Consider the following 16177-nt stretch of genomic DNA (forward strand, 5'->3'; position numbering starts at 1 on the left):
GTTAAATACCCAGAGCCGGTAAATGATAGAAACGTTGCATGTGCCCTATAAAAGTAACAGTGGCAACTCGACGAGCTCGGGCTGCACCTGTACCGCAGTCTCTGGCCCGGCCCAGCATGAGCACTAGACAACACGCCTGTGTATGTTGTGAAAAGGTAGACGACCGTGGAGAGACGGACATAACCTGTTCAAATCCGCGAAAAGCTCCAACTATATCTCTCTCTGACCTCCAACAGGAACAAGTCCACAACCCTGCCGTCCTCAGTTTCCTTCTCCCTTCCCACCTAGCAGTACTCACTGGGTACTGACACTTCCCTGTCTATAACTAGACCACCTCAACCGAACTGCTACGCGGCGTCTCTCGGTCTCAAAATACAACCTGGGCGGTCTCTACAGCCAATCTGCAATTCGGAATTCTTTGCTGCGCGCTAGGATTGGCTGGGATGCCCCACAAAGCACCAATCCTCGGTCATCTTAATTATTAGCTGCACACCACACCACTACACTCTCTGAATATTTCCAGCTGTTGGATTGGTTATTATACGACCCGGAAGTGCAAACTTACGGTCAAATGACATCCGCTAAAGATCAACAAAGGACAACAGGCATTAGGTTTAATGCTCAACCGGTGCATGTAAGTAGTGGCCTGGTGGGCACCTGAAATGATGCTTTACGGGGATTTCAATAGGACTTTTACGTACGATATTGTCACCTATATTAACACTGGGTTTTTCAAAGGGGCTGCTAGGCTGCTATTCGACGTTGCACGGAACACGCGAAAACATGTTTCCTGTGTTCAGCCAACCGTTTCTTAAAACCTGTATGTGATTAATGTATTGACATTTTGTGGAACAGATGGTGGAAAACCTAGACGTCCCGTGGTGTGATAGAAGCCTGTTCACCGTTGACGTACTGCCTTTTTTTGCTTTTGAAACCTATGTTGGCGTACAAGTACCTGTTTGGTTAGTGTTCAGCCCGAAAATAGAACTTGGTGGAAATCACCAAAGTTTCATGAATCAAGTTGACCATCGTTTATAGTGCGACTACATGACCATGTTAATCATTTTAATTACATGCTAGCCCTGCTGTCCTCAGATTATTTGTGTGCATACTACGTAATATGCAACTTTTGTTATATTGTACAGCGCGCTAACAAAGACGTGTTATAGAAAACCAATGTAAATAAATAAGCGCGAGGAGTCAGCACAAAGCCTTGGCAAACGGAAAGCTTAATCAAAACTTCCTTTGTGGAACATGCCAGTATCTGGTTTTAAAGGGCAGAGATTTGCTATAGAGACTTTATTCAAAGTGAAAGCAACGTACAATGAAACACCTGGCATGTTTGGTGCCAAATTGTCAGAACTCGAGTAGACTGTTGCAGTAACTGCTCCTCTGTATGAGTAGAGTAACGTTTCATGCATAACAAAGTATATGAAACATAGTAAATGCTACAGAGCTGTCATTTCAAGTGAAGGTGGTATGGATGGTTTACAGCCAGATAGAATATCTTTTGTAGATATAGACTGTCTATTTTAAGAATAAGGAACGTTTTGTATAAACGAACGGTTCCATATAGTGGGTCTTACTACACCATCTCAGATGAAATGAAATAGTTTCATGCATTTTTATTCAAACACCTTACCTAGTGCCAACACTGCGTGAACACTTCTGGGAACATGCCTATATTATCCCTGACATCCACAGAAAGCACGGACATCTCTCCTAATGCTATAGGTTTATCCAAACCTAGTTTTAAGCTTAGTACTAGCATTGCCATATCTGTCCATTCCAATAAATCACATCCCTTCACAACAAAATACACCTTTGTTTTAAATCTTCATTTCTACAAAATCTAAAGAACTAACGAAATAGATTAACATTTCAATAAGGTGATTACCAAATGTTGGGAGACAAAAAGGTCCATTATGTGAGACACAGATTAGTAATGTATCTCGGACTGTGATGAGGATTCTGGAGCATCAATTACTATTTCTTCTAATAACACTTTTCAGAAATATTGGCCAATGAGTAAAATGTTGTGCAGTATGGATATTAATTTATAGACTATTACGTTAGCCCATTGGCATGTTTAGGTAGAAATATTTAAGCCAAGGTGTATGGACTAATGCATCTACTGTAGGGGCCTGTGTTTGACTTTATCATCACCGATTCAAATCCCGGCAGGTTCACTCAGCCTTTCATCCTTCTGAGGTTGATAACACGAGTGTCATTAAGTTGGGTAACAATAAACATCTGTTATTCAGCACCTTGATACACTCGGGTGATACATGTGCTTTACAAATACACATTATGTTATGTAGGAGGGAAGGGCCATGAATTCTTGGGATGGAAAAATTTAGAAAGACTAGGACTGCATTTAAAACAACATTCAGATAATCCTAGAGCTTTAGGAGAGATGCCAGTGATGTATATGTACATGATAATTTATACCAGCAGTTCATGTCCAAGTTCCCACAATTGTACAGGAATTGTATTGGTACTGTAAAGGGAGTTGAACATAGTATCAAGTTAAAACAAATTACAATACCAGGGGTGTGGAATTTAATAAATATGTACTTGTCTATGGGACAGGTTGCTTCTTAGATCTAATCGTCCTGTGAAAAAATCTACTTGTCCCTTTGGTGCCACGTAGTGTGGCGACAAATTATGACAGCAATCTGATTATGAAAGAGCTCTGATAATAGCCTCGCTGATTATGCTAGGGCACCTACTATAGTGGACTTGAATACTTGTAATTTCAATCCCCAGGATAGCAATTTCATTATTTTACCACCTTTCCGCAGATCTACATACTGGGGCTGGGGGAAGCAGTAAGCAATAGTTCCAGGGCTGAAATGCCTTTGAGTCCGCAAACCTAACTTGCAGGTTTTAAGGATTTTCACCAACTTTTCTCTAATCTTTTCCCATCATGAGAAAAGTTGGAAATTTACTCCTGACAATGGCAGAAGTTCTTCTAGGGTTGGGGAAAAAAGTGGTTGGAGGGAAAGTGATCCTGCAAAAGCTCAATAGATTTTCACATGAGTAAATCTGCACATGCAAATTTGCTCGTGTTAAAATACAGTTTGAAAATATTTTCTAGGAGTACGATTTCCTGGTCAACTTCTGTAAGATCTTGTGAATTTATGAAATCCACTAATTCAAAGACATATACCATGGGTGCACTTTTGAGACTTTCTTTAAGAATTGGCTCCCTAATTAGTTCTGGCATTAAAAGAGACATTTTGTTTTTATTAAACTTATATTTCGCTCTCTATCGGCAGGCTTTACTGTGAGTGATCGCATTCTGCTCTTCCACAAGGAGCATATTGGCACACAAAGTAGTTTTGTTCAGTACGAGGAACTACTATGGCAATCAGTGGTGTAACAAAACTGTGGGGGGCCCACTGCAAAGAACATGGGTGCCCCCCTTAATCCAGACTCACTCAGGGCAGGTGCTGGGCTGAGGGGGCCCACGGGGTCTTTGTTATGCCACTGGTGGCAATGTGTGCTTTTTGAGGCCAAAATCTTTTTTTTTTTTTTTCTTCTTTTCGACAGTGTTTGTTACAATGGTGAGGGCCAGGCAGCTCCCACAACAATAAAGTTTTACAAAAGCCATGTCAAAACAAGACAAGCATTAACGAAACCAAAAGACTCACAAAAATGTTTGGATCGGTTGGCTTTGCCAGTGCTTGTTTATTTGCATGCGTCCCATAATCTTGTTGAAAATCGTTACTCTGATTTTCCATTAGGAATATTTTTTTTTAGAAGTACTAGCTTGCATCAACGCATTTTATTAAATGACGTTTCAAAGAAATAGCATTTAAAATATAGTGGCATAACGTTTTTCTCCTACATGAATTTTTTCAGAACATTTTATTTTGAAAGCAAAGAATAATCACTCTTGCTTACAAGCTTCTCCAATATTTGCATATAATCAGAGCATTATACTTAGCCTCACATTGTTGAACTTTTCTAACGTGTGTACACTTTTTTCTTTTTTTACTGGAACAAGTATTGCAGTGTGACCTTAAAACATTTATGTACAGGGCTCACCCTAACAATAAAGGCTTTCCATTAATGAACCATAAATACAAGTTCAAATACCATTGACCTTTGGAAACATATTACCTGAACTGCAGACATTTCCCTTCCCTGCACACTGGCAGCCAAAGGGTTTATGCTGCAGGGGGTTGGGCCTACTTGTCCCAAGGACAAAAAAAAAAAGGAAACTTGTTGCCCTTGACCCCAAACAATATGTCCTGGCGTCGGGCGATAGGAATTCCACATCCCTGCAATACTACTTGTACAGAAGGTTAGTCCAGTACTGCTGAGTGTACACAAGAATCCGGAAGTCTAATTTAATTTATCTTTGCTCTAAGGCAATCACTGAGCCATCTGACACCCCAGAATGGGGTTCCCCTGTAGTTCTGACTAGAAAAACAATCTGGCAATTTGTTTTGCATCGATCTATACACGCTAACTAAAACGTATTGGTCGACTGTCATCCTTTGCCTTTCATCCAGGAAATGCTTGCAAATCTTGGTGAAGCAAAGCATTTTTTTCCATCATGGACCATATATATATGGATAACTGTAAATTACAGAATTATTTGTCGCTAAGAGGTTCTAAGACATCAACTAGACAACAAGAAAGAAGCTAAAGTTGTTCTATTTCACTCAGAGGCCAGAAATGACAAGCATCCCCAATTCACATTTTACTCATCCATAATATGCTGTACATGGCTCCAAATAGCACAGCCATATTTAAAATGTTAAAAAAATACCAAACTGGCCGCCTTCTAACCACTCCCACTACCCTCTGCAGCACTCTCCCACCCACTCCTAGGACACAGCAACTCCCTCTTCTTTCATATCAAGAGCAGAGAGCTGGCACCTCGCAGACTGTGGCTTTGTGAGAGCTGCTTGCCAGGTTGGCTACATATCTCCTATCAGCGTAGGCCTGCAGAGACTTGTGCTGACAGGTGAGAAAGCATTTGGTGCAGTCACACCGCTGTCCATGTTCTCCAGCCTCCTTTGGGTCTGTGGGGAGCTGGGAGAGGGGAAGAAGGTGAGTAAGACCACAAATGGCAATTCCGCAGCTGCCCTTGCCTCTCTGGAGGCCTAGGTGTAGCAGTGGAACAGAGGGAATGTGAATGGTTACCCTGGGGGTCGTTACAACAGAGGTTAACTATTTTGGCAAACCACTAATGTGACATTATTTTAGTGAATAAACCACCAACAGTTGTTCATGACAAAGGCTTTTAAAGGAAGCTATACAGAACATGTTACTATTGTACAAGTAAGGTTTTGGTGTTCTTGACAGACTCTTGGATGTCCTATAGGCTCTTGTTTAGTACAGCCAGTGAAATGGACAGAGGTGCATTGAGAATGTTGACAACGAGTTGTCTGCCCTCTTCTTCAGTTTATCAGTGGCTTCTTTTGCAAAGCTTCACAGCTCTGTGGTTATGAGTCATAGTGGCAGACAACCCATTGAAATAGCTCAGAAATAAAAGTAACCCGCTAAAAAAATAACCATGGTACAAGCGCTATGTTGAAAGTCAGAAAGGTAATTTCATTTTGAACATCGTAGGAGACCTGGTTCATTAAGTCTTTGTGTATAGTTTGTTGGGCTACTGTTGTAAAGAAAACACATTTAATTCTTCAAGTGTAGGTCTTTATTCCATCTCTACTGCTCCTTCTTCACATAGCTGTTTTCCTCTCAATACACCAACATTCTACTGTGAGCTCCTGTCAACTCTCTCGAGCACTGGCACGTACTAACTCTACCGGGGAAAAGGGCAGTTGGAACATAATAGTTAACCATAATACATGCCAGTTAACCACTTATAAATGAAATATGAAATAGGTAGCCATTAACACATTTCTATTGATTGCTAAAACATGTTCTTTTGATATATTACAACACAATCTTCCCACCTAAAAACAACCAAATATAAGGTTATGGCTTTAAGTTGGGATATCAAAATAGGAGGAAAGTAAAAAGGAAATGTGAATTCAATATTCCCACATTAGTCATTCACTGACAGTAGAGGAGATGACTTAACAGGGTATCTTCAAGGTTATCTAGCTAAACTGAGGAAAGGATAATCGCCTAAAAGACTTTATACAAAACTGAATGAACTACGCTGACGCACAAAAAAGATTATGTGTTCAAACCGTAGTCTTTATGCCAAGCAGGAGCCTGGGATAGTCTACCACTTGTTCTTTTAAGATAGTTCCCTCCAACATTTTGATCTGATATGTCCTTTCTTCTCCAACAGGCCTCATAGGTGTTTTGTCCATTGAGGCTAGAAGGTGGTTCATGTTTGGCAATCCTATCCATAGCCCAACATTGACCGTTGTCTAAGACAATCACAGTGTGTTTTACCTTAGCAATACATACAGGTCCCATATATTTTGTACCTTCCGTACTTGCTCACATTTTTCCCTTAGGTATTTGTTAAAAATCCTAATCTCCCACTTTCCACAATTGCTGTTTTGTGCCATGTTTGAAGTCATAATACTTTTTGTATTTGTCTAGGTATACAGAGATTTTGTCTTTAGGATAGGGAACGGTATGCACAATCTTGTCCCCTCCTCCTAACCAAGAGGGGAAGAACTTTGTGCTGTGTTTTCTGCCTTTTAGAGCTGAGAATGGGGTTATTTTAGTTATGGAATTAGGAGTAATGTGGAAAGCCCATAGCACGTCTCGAATCGCATTCTCTACATTTAAAGGATTAATGCTGGCTAGTTGAATACATTCTTTGATCATACGGTTGATTCTTTCAACTAGACCATTTGCCCGTGGGCAATATAAAGGTGTAGTAAGCTGGGCAGTGTTGAGGAGCTTGAAAAAATCTTTCATTGCTGATGAAGTTAATTGAATGCCATTATCAGTGGTAATGGTAGCTGGGATATCCTCTGTTGAAAACACATCTTTTAAAAAAACTGATGAGTGACCCAGTAGTGATTTCATTAACCATTCTTGTAGTTATCTAATGCGAATGGTAATCAATTAACACAAAAGCATAGTGTTTTATTACTCCTGCCATATTAATGGGTCCAATGATATCCAGTGCCAACTTTTCCCAAGGTTTATCCGGAATAGACACTGGAGAAGTAGGGACTTTACGACTTACTCTAGATTTGTCACTGTTTTCACAAATAGAGCAATCCTTGACTTTGGCTTCTACCATTGAATTCTTTTTAGGGACCCAATACTGTTCCCTAACACAAGACTTAGTCATGCTTCTGCCCAAAGAACCCTTGTGGGCAAGCTCAATTATTTTATTTCTTAAGTTTACCGGAGGTATAATTTTGTTCTTCCTGAATAAGACGTTATTGTATTTATTGATCTCATATCTTATCTCTCAGTAAGCTTTTATGTCCTCTTTCACATCATTTTTTGAGCTTGGCCACCCTTCTTTAGTAAACAGTTTGAGCATGGATAAGGATTGATCTTGCTGATAGGCAGAAACCTATTCATCATTAGTGATAGAGGGTGTTGTTACCATCATGACAGGATATTCAGGTGTTTCATAGTCCTCTCTTATATCTAAAGAAGCTCTAGATAAGAAGTCAGCAGCAGTATTATCATTGCCAGGGACATATTCTACATTGAAACAAAAGTTTTCTAGACCCAGGATCCATCTAGCGATCCTTGGAGTGCTATTGGAAGACCCTTTTGTGGTAAATATGTCGACTAATGGTTTGTGATCAGTACGAATGTTAAACTGAGTGCCCCATAAGAAGAATTTTAAGTGTTTAACTGCCCAGAAGCAAGCCAGGGCCTCTCTTTCTATTACCGAATAATTGGATTCTGCCTTACTAAGGGCCGTGGAAGCAAAAGCCACAATTCTTTCCTTACCTTCTATGATCTGAGATAAAGTCGTCCCCAATCACTTCTTGCTAGCATCTGTAGTGAGGATAGTTTTCCTTTTGTGATCCGAATTGCATAGGTATGGTGCTGCTAATATGGCTTGTTTTACTTTCTGAAAAGTAACATCATGGTTTTCAGATCATGTGACCGCTCAGTAAATCTCTTAGGTCGTATGTCAGTTCAGACAAGTTCTTGAAATATTTTGCCATGAATTCAGCAAGACCTAAAAATGACTTAAGTTCCTCTTTATTCTTGGGGTAATTCACTTTTCTTATAGCTTCCACTAAGCATGTTTTAGGTTTAAATCCATCTTTAGAAATGGTGTGTCCCAAATATTCCACTGTACTCACCCCAATTTGGCACTTTTCTTTTTTTAGAGTAAGCCCTGCTGTTCTTAATTTATTGAGAACAGTTTTTAGATTAATGTCGTGTTCCTCAACTGTGGCTCCATAATTTAGAATGTCATCCTGGAAGCAAGAGTTTTGGAAGCATCACCTAAAATGTGCTGCATGATTTTCTGACAAGCCGCTGCGGCTGACGCCAACCCAAAAGGCATTCTGTTAAACCCAAAAGAGCCTAAGGGGGTGGTAAAGACAGTTAGCCATTTGGATTCAGGATGTAACTCCACTTGGTGGTATGCATTAGATAGATCGAGGACAGAGAAACATACAGCTTCACCCACAGTACTTAACATCTCATGGATACGGGGAAGCGGGTGTCTCTCAATCCATATGTTTTTGTTTAACTCGCATAGGCCAATACACACTCTGCCATGGTTTTTCCTTACTATAACAATGGGGGCTAACCATTCTGAGCTTTCAATGGACTGTTTTATTCCCATGGATTCCAATCTGTTAAGTTCTTTTCTAAGAACATCTTTAAGTAAATGAGGTATTGGCCTGGTTTTGTGTACCACAGGTCTAGAGCTAGGTTTCAGTTTGATTTTGTGTTGGAAATCTCTTAGCAATCTTAAAGTCTCATTGAAAACCTCTCTGAATCCTTGAAAGATGTGTGTCCAGAGTTGGGTAAGTTGATAATCAATACTTGTTCTGGATGGTTCGGATCCAGCTTAATTTCTAGCTCCTTCTGGTGCTGCCAACCTAATAAATTGGAGCATTTATCTACTACATAATTTTTCCCAACTGTGGAACGATCTTTGAATAATATAAGGGCCTTAAACATACATATGAGAAGAATGGGGTCTTTGTTGTATCCCTTAGGGTTAATATCTGGATTGAGGACATTCCCTGCATTCATATCTATTATCTTATTACAATCTGAGGCATTGATGAGGGTGAAGGGCGGACAAGAATCAGCAAATACTGTAAGGGGATTATCATCAATGTATAATGTGCATTCAGTATATTGAGTGGAAATAACTTAATTTTCAATTTGTAAAATGATTCTTTTGACTTCTTGAGAGCTCTCTTCAACTTGCTTATATTCATTTGGTCTGTCAGATTTGGAAAGGTCCATACACACCCTTGCAAAGTGACCTTTTTTTATTGCATTTTCTACATGTGGCTGTTCTGGCTTGGCAGGAGTTCGAATTTGTAAGATGATTGCTGCTTCCACAACAACAGCACTTTAAATTTAAATTTGAACAAATATTTTTCTGGTGTAATTTGTCGCCTTTAAGTACGTTCTCATTTGCTTTGACCTCTTTAATTTCTGAAACTTGTTCCAAAGAGGGTTAGAATCTGATTTCTTGTAAGCAAAAAGCAGTATATTCAATGGATTTCGCTATCTCAAAAGCCTCCTGTAAATCTGTTTTTTTTTTTGTAATAATGTTTCTTGTATTTTTGTGTTATTAGTACAACGTACTAATTGATCGTGAATGAGACAATCATTAAGATCTCCAAAGTTACATAAGTGCTTACATAGGTGCTCAAACCTCTCAACCCAGCTATATAGTTTGTTACACTTTCCTGTTTGCCCTGAGTGCAACAGAAAAATTTGTGATGCTCTAGAACAATATTAATTCTATCTCCGAATTGTTTCTCCAATTTGATGTATGTGATATTATATTCATCACGCTCACCTCAGTGTAATATCACATTCACCCTTACCTCCTAAAATTGTATTATTTAATTGCTCTAATTATGGCTGCTGCCGGAATGTCCCAACCTATCCCATTCTTAAATGAAATTGGTGAACCGAATATTCCATGGAAGGACTGGGTAAACATTTTTGAATCCTATTCAACTGCCATAGGTGGGGACAAATTAAGCTCAGTTAGGAGACAACACATATTACATAATTTAGGAACACACAGCAGGAAAATGTATGAATCTTTGCCTGAACCAGTTTTGCATTTGTGGCTTTCACGAATTCTGAAGAATTTACAGAAGTAGACCAGAAAATCGTACTCCTTCAAAATATTTGTGAACTGTATTTTAGCACGAGCAAATATGCACGTGTAGATTTACTCATGCAAAAATCTATTTTGCGTTTACAAGTTCACTTTCCCTCCAACCACTTAGTTCCAAACCCTGGAAGAACTTCTTCCCTTTTCAGGAGTAAATTATCAACCTTTCCCAGTATGGGGGAAGAGAAGGTAAGAGCTTGTGAAAATCATTAAAACATGCAAGTTAGTAGGTTTGCAAGGACTCAAAGGCATTCCAGCCCTGGAATTATTGCTTATTGCTTCCTCCCGCCCCAGTATGTAGATCTTCAGGAAGGTGGCAAAATAAGGAGGGCTTGAACTTGCTAGTATTAAAGCCCAACTATAGTATGAGCTTGGCATAATCAGAGAGGCTGTTCTCAGAGCTCTTGCATAATGAGGTTGCTGCCATAATTTGTCGCCACACTCCAGGGCACCAAAGGGACAAATAGATTTTTTTACAGGACAAGTAGATTTAAGAAGCAACCTGTTCTCTGGACAAGACAATATTTTATTAAATTCCACACCCCTGCTGGGCCACCTTACTCCTTGCACAGTCACGATATTCTTAACTGCAAAAAGAAAGGATGATGGGCAGAATGTTGAACAAATCAAACATTTACCCCCAGTCACAGAGCTCGGCTTAAATCCATTAATTTTTTTTTGCTTGCCATGCCATTTCAGTTTGGATATCACCATATGCATATCAATCTTGACCCTGCTTCCTTAGAGAGAACTGACAGGCCAGGTCCTTCTTAGATTTGGACCTGAAATAAGCATCTTGGGACCGGTTTCGGGATATCACCCCTCATCAGCCAGGCTAGCTTGAATCTAGTGGCACAGTGAGCACAGGACCCTTGTCTGGGCGTACCTTTCCTGCTCAGGGCAATAAATACAAAAACAGCAGATGATAGACTGAATGCTGAATAAACCAACCATTCACCCCAGGTCACAGATCTGGGCCTAAATCCATTGTTTTGTTTTGCTCAGCATGCTTTACTGCAAGGCCCATTCCAGTAGGGGTGGGTGAACTACTGAAAAGGCAAGTCTGGAGCTTGGCTCTGGCTCAGCTTGAGGTCCTGTTGGAACCTCAAGCCCATCTAGTCTAGCTTTCATGTGGCTTGTGTCTGCTTCTCTCCCTCTATCCAAGATTTGGTTTTTCGGCCCGTGCTGACGATTTTCGCACTGGGCAACTAAGTTTGAGTTTTAGTCTTGGCTCAAAACATTTGATTACTGTCCCTATTACTGTGAGCAATGATTGTGATCTTATGTCATGTAATTGGTGGTCATATACAGTGCTACAATTTGACCTATGGATGAAGCTCATGGTATATAAAAACATTTAAAAAAAATACACAAAGAGGTAAAAACAAAGCCTTAACATAAGAAAAGACAAAAAGAACCCCATTTCCTGGCTGATTTCTACAAAGTGAAATCAGAAAACCATGCTAAATTGCAGTTTCACTGCTTAAATTGTATGATCTTGGGCAAATATTTTTTCCCTACATTACTTTTAATAAGAACTTCTCAGTGCAGTCCTTTAATGTGACCTATTAATGTTAAATCTTCGCATGTTAAAGAGATACTTTTTTGAATTTTGAAGCAACTTTATCATATTTTACGTGAGGTTTGTGGTGTGATTTATATAGCAAACATTTTCAGGCCTTTGCTTGTGTAAGGGCTGTAAGATCTGAGCCAGACCCTTGGCTCGGCTTCCCTTGTATATTCATTGGCTCGCTCACCTCTACCCATACTATTGGTGAAAAGGGTCTTTCTTGAGTCCAATCTGGTGAGCTGGGCTGCAAGCCATCTTGGTTTCTGAATCCTTTGTGAGCGACACAGGCCAGCTGCGTCTTGCACTTTAACTTCGTGGTCAGCTCCTCTCAAGCTGGGCAGTAAAGCTTTATTTCTTCCAAGACAGCTTTTAGCATTAGAACGTTTCCATAATCGAGGCATAGCTCTAATGTGGAGAGAAAGCTCAAACATAAAGGCCCGGTCCCTGGTCATCATATTTCTGGGTTTGCTCAAAGTCTTCTCGAGCAGTTTAAAAAAGGTTTAACCACAGTCTGGATGAGAGCCATGTTTTTTCTTCTGTGGGTCTACTGCAGCAAGCAACACTGCAATATTTCTTCAACTCTACCAATCAGACCAGAGTAGGTCCTCTCAGGCTTTTTCAGCAGGCAGAGAGGCTAGTCTGAAGTGGTCAAGCTATGTGTTACCTTGAACCAATAACTGAACCACCGAAACGGCGATCCTAAAACTTGGCTCTGGCTGAGCTCGAGGTCCTGTTGGAACCTCAAGTCCATAATGAGCCAAACTTTCATGTTAGTTCTGCCCGCCTCCCTCCTTCTACCCAGGCTCTGGCATTATGGCCAGTGCTGCCGACTTTGGCACTGGAAGTTTAGAGTCACAGCGTTTTGCCCATGAGTGAATAAGGGGTTCGACTTATTGCCAAGTTCAGCATAAGAAGGGGGTCTTGGTAAGGTGGCAGGCAGAAATTGAATATTCCCCCCCCCCCCCAGTCCTTGAGATGTCTACTGGGCTTTGTTGCAGTGTTTCAGGGACAATGTGTACGCAGGTTTTCATGTCCACAGGGGACTTTTAAGGTGATCTTGAGGAACCACAATTTTGTCTGAGTAGTCATCATGTCTACCATAGACTACTGCGCTGTGCGTGATATCCCAGGCACGCAGATGTGAAATACACCACCTGGGGAAAGTGAAGACCCTAGTTGTAGTGGATTGTACAAGAGAGATACTGGTAGGCCCACACCACCTATAGCTCTGGGACTGTGATTGCTTCCATCAGCTGTTAGTAACCCCACAGTCTGAGGCAAGGCTGTAGGTGCTACCCTCAGCTATTTTTATTTTTAGTGGGAAAATCCTCTATAGTTGTGAAAACAAAAAATAAAATAAATCCTTTTATGAAATTTCTTCTTGTAAGAGTAGGTATTTGCAGTGATGAAATACTAATTTGAAATAAGGAAGCGTGTGGAGTGCATGGAACAATATTTTCAAGCAAGTAATATAGATGGAATCTCAATAACTAGAAATATGCGAGTAATAATGGCCATCGCCAACTCCAGGAAAGTAAGTTAATTTGATAGACTCACTAAAATAATGTTTTTTGGGGTGTTTAGATTACCTTATTAGCCACTCAGAAGGAACAGAAACGGGATACCTGTATATCAGTGATGATTTTTTCGTGAACAGAGCATCCCAACACACCAGTCCTTTAATAAGTAATTTTTAAAGAATTGGAAAAAAAAAATCAGTTATAACTGATGTCTTCCTTAAGAAGACCTGCTGTACATTAATCTGCTGGGTTGAAGAAAACTAAAAAATAAGTTAGTCAAAACTGCAGCATAGGCCTTGGATCACCTGTGAAACATCATTATGTTGCTTCATGCTCAAGAGTAACACAACTCACACCTGAAAACGTGCACCACTACATTTTCATCCTCCACCGTTCTAGATCGTAAAACACTTTAATTTGAGAGTGGAACACGTATTATATGCTACTCCGCCTTAAGCAGAGAAGTCTGTTTTGTTTGTATTATTTTGTGTGCAGTTTGGAAAAATAGATATAATAATTTTTTATTTTAAAAATGATTAACTTGAAACCTAAATACAATACACAGCATCATACAAGGGGCTTCACTCGATAACTTGAGCATAACCCATACAAAAAACTTTCCGTTAGATTTCCAGTATTGTTGTATAGAAACCCTGCAGATTTGCAGACAAAGCAGCACTATGCACGAACAGTAAGGCTTTAAGTGATGTTTCCACAATTACTGTAGCGTTATAACGTATGCTGTTTGTTCTGTTCCAGATGAAGGCTCTCTGCATCGACACCCCATTTGTAACCATATTAAACCTATGCTGCTGTATCCTTTCCTAATCAAGACTTTGCTATTCTATTTTAGAGCCTCGCTATGAAGGTGGTGAATCTAAAACAGGCCATCCTGCAAGCCTGGAAGGAACGATGGAGTGACTACCAGTGGGCCATTAACATGAAGAAGTTCTTTCCCAAGGGAGCCACATGGGACATCTTGAACCTGGCAGGTGTGTTTTGTGCCAGTGTGTTACTTTTATTTACGTACACATGTACTTGCCATGCTCCCTATTTTATTTAGTGACCTTTTAGTCCTGCTTTAGCTTTTTTGCTGCATTGCTATGTCTGTGTTTAGTGATCAACAAGGAGGAAGTGGATTCATTTTCATGCGTTATTAAGAACGTTACGTTACTTATCTCCAACACTATTACACAACTCATATAGCTCGGCCAACCTCCAGCCACACTGGAAAGGAGCCCTGAGAGTTCGAACATTTCAGGGCATTCTACACATGCGGCTTGTAACTCTACCTGCTTGGAAATGTAGATGTAGTTGAAAACCAAAATGTTGTCTCTCTCAGCAATGCATACTTTGTAATTATCATATCGAATCTATTTGTCATTTAATATGTTGCTGCCCAGGATTGGGCTCAGAGAGACGTCAACTTCTAAAACCCCTTTTCCTGAAACATGGCTTAGGGACATGTAGAGAAGCTGTTAAATACATATTCACTTCCAAAATTCCCATGGAGTTGGCCCACTTTGGGAAATTTTTCACCATCGCGAGGAGAAAACTACTGCTTGCACATGCCCATAGAGGCTCAGAAATCAAAGAGAGGGCGCCAGCACCTAAAGCCACGGTTTTAACAAAGTGGCTGTTCCATCCCCTGTAATACTGACCCCCATCAGTTTTAACGGAGGATAATTGCTCCATGCACTGGTCATTTCCACAGGGGGTGCTGGTGTGTGGTGGAGGTCATTGCAACGTGGGTTATTCACATTTTAATTTTTATTCGTTAAACTTTTAAATATCTTTTTTAATTTTACTCTTCTCTGTATTGGCACCTATGTCTTGTAGATACCAAGAGAGTTTTAGGAAATGGTCTGATGATAGACTTTGAGAAGGTTATGGTTTTTATGGATGCATAGGTATTTAGCCCAATAATTACCATAACATTTTTTTTCTGCATTGTGTTTGTTTTTTTTTGTCTTTTTTTGCAAAGGTTTGAATTCATCATGCAAATAAAGTTATTCATTCATTCACTATTACACCACTGATAAGTTTAGTAGATTCACAAGATTGTCTGAATATCCTTCAATATTAGGGCGATGATACCAAATAAGATAGGAAGTTTTCCTTGTAGCTCCTTTGATTTCACATTCAAGGATTCATGATGTCATGTGGAGAACAAAACAGCCCACGTTTGGCAGAGAGCTTGGATTCCTTAAAGGACATGATTGGAAAAGAGGTAGGGAACAATCTCTAGTTTTTGAAGTGTTTGCCTCCTTCAGAAGGTACATTGGTTTGTCAGCATTAGGGTTGATGCGATTGGAAGCAATTCTGAAGCCTAGAATACACCTCTCCAAAGATCTATTAAGAGCACCCATCCAGGCAGGGCAGAAGCTCCCACTCAGTTTTCTTTACACATGCAAAAGGTACAGCACAGAAATAACAAGAAAATCTTCCCTCATGCGACTAGTAGGTACATCAGAACTATCAGGATCTTTTTCTGCATTAATGGAGAGGGAGGAACATTGCGAGGCTGCATATCCCTGCCCTTCTTGTTGCTTCACACTGCCTCTCAATTCCGTACCAGATGGACAGATGAACCATTCCAGGAAATATGTTTAACTTTTTTACCAATCAATCAGTGTATTTGTAGAGCGCACTACCACCCGTGAGGGTCTCAAGGCGCTGAGGGGAGTGGGGTGCTGCTACTGCTCAAATAGCCAGGTTTTGAGCTGGTTCCTGAAAGTCAGCAGGTCTTCGGTCTATCGTAAGGGTAAGGGAAGGGTTTTCCAAGTCTTGGTGGCGAGGTGGGAGAAGGATCTGCCTCCGGTAGTCGTTCTTCGGATGCAG

At 40.3% G+C, this 16177-nt stretch overlaps 1 protein-coding gene across 2 annotated transcripts in view; it reads left to right on the forward strand.

Annotated features, from left to right (window-relative positions):
* The first annotated feature begins 527 nt into the window (after positions 1-527).
* The window catches only part of MED24 (mediator complex subunit 24), a 308225-nt gene continuing 292575 nt past the window's right edge, over positions 528-16177 (forward strand). For both annotated transcript variants that reach the window (XM_069237418.1, XM_069237419.1), the window contains exons 1-2: positions 528-634; positions 14190-14328. In XM_069237418.1, coding sequence (XP_069093519.1) covers positions 572-634; positions 14190-14328 — 202 coding nt within the window. In that variant the 5' untranslated portion in view covers positions 528-571. The remainder of the gene's footprint in view (positions 635-14189; positions 14329-16177) is intronic.

The sequence above is a fragment of the Pleurodeles waltl genome, chromosome 6 (assembly GCF_031143425.1).
Source record: "Pleurodeles waltl isolate 20211129_DDA chromosome 6, aPleWal1.hap1.20221129, whole genome shotgun sequence".
Lineage (NCBI taxonomy): Eukaryota > Metazoa > Chordata > Amphibia > Caudata > Salamandridae > Pleurodeles > Pleurodeles waltl.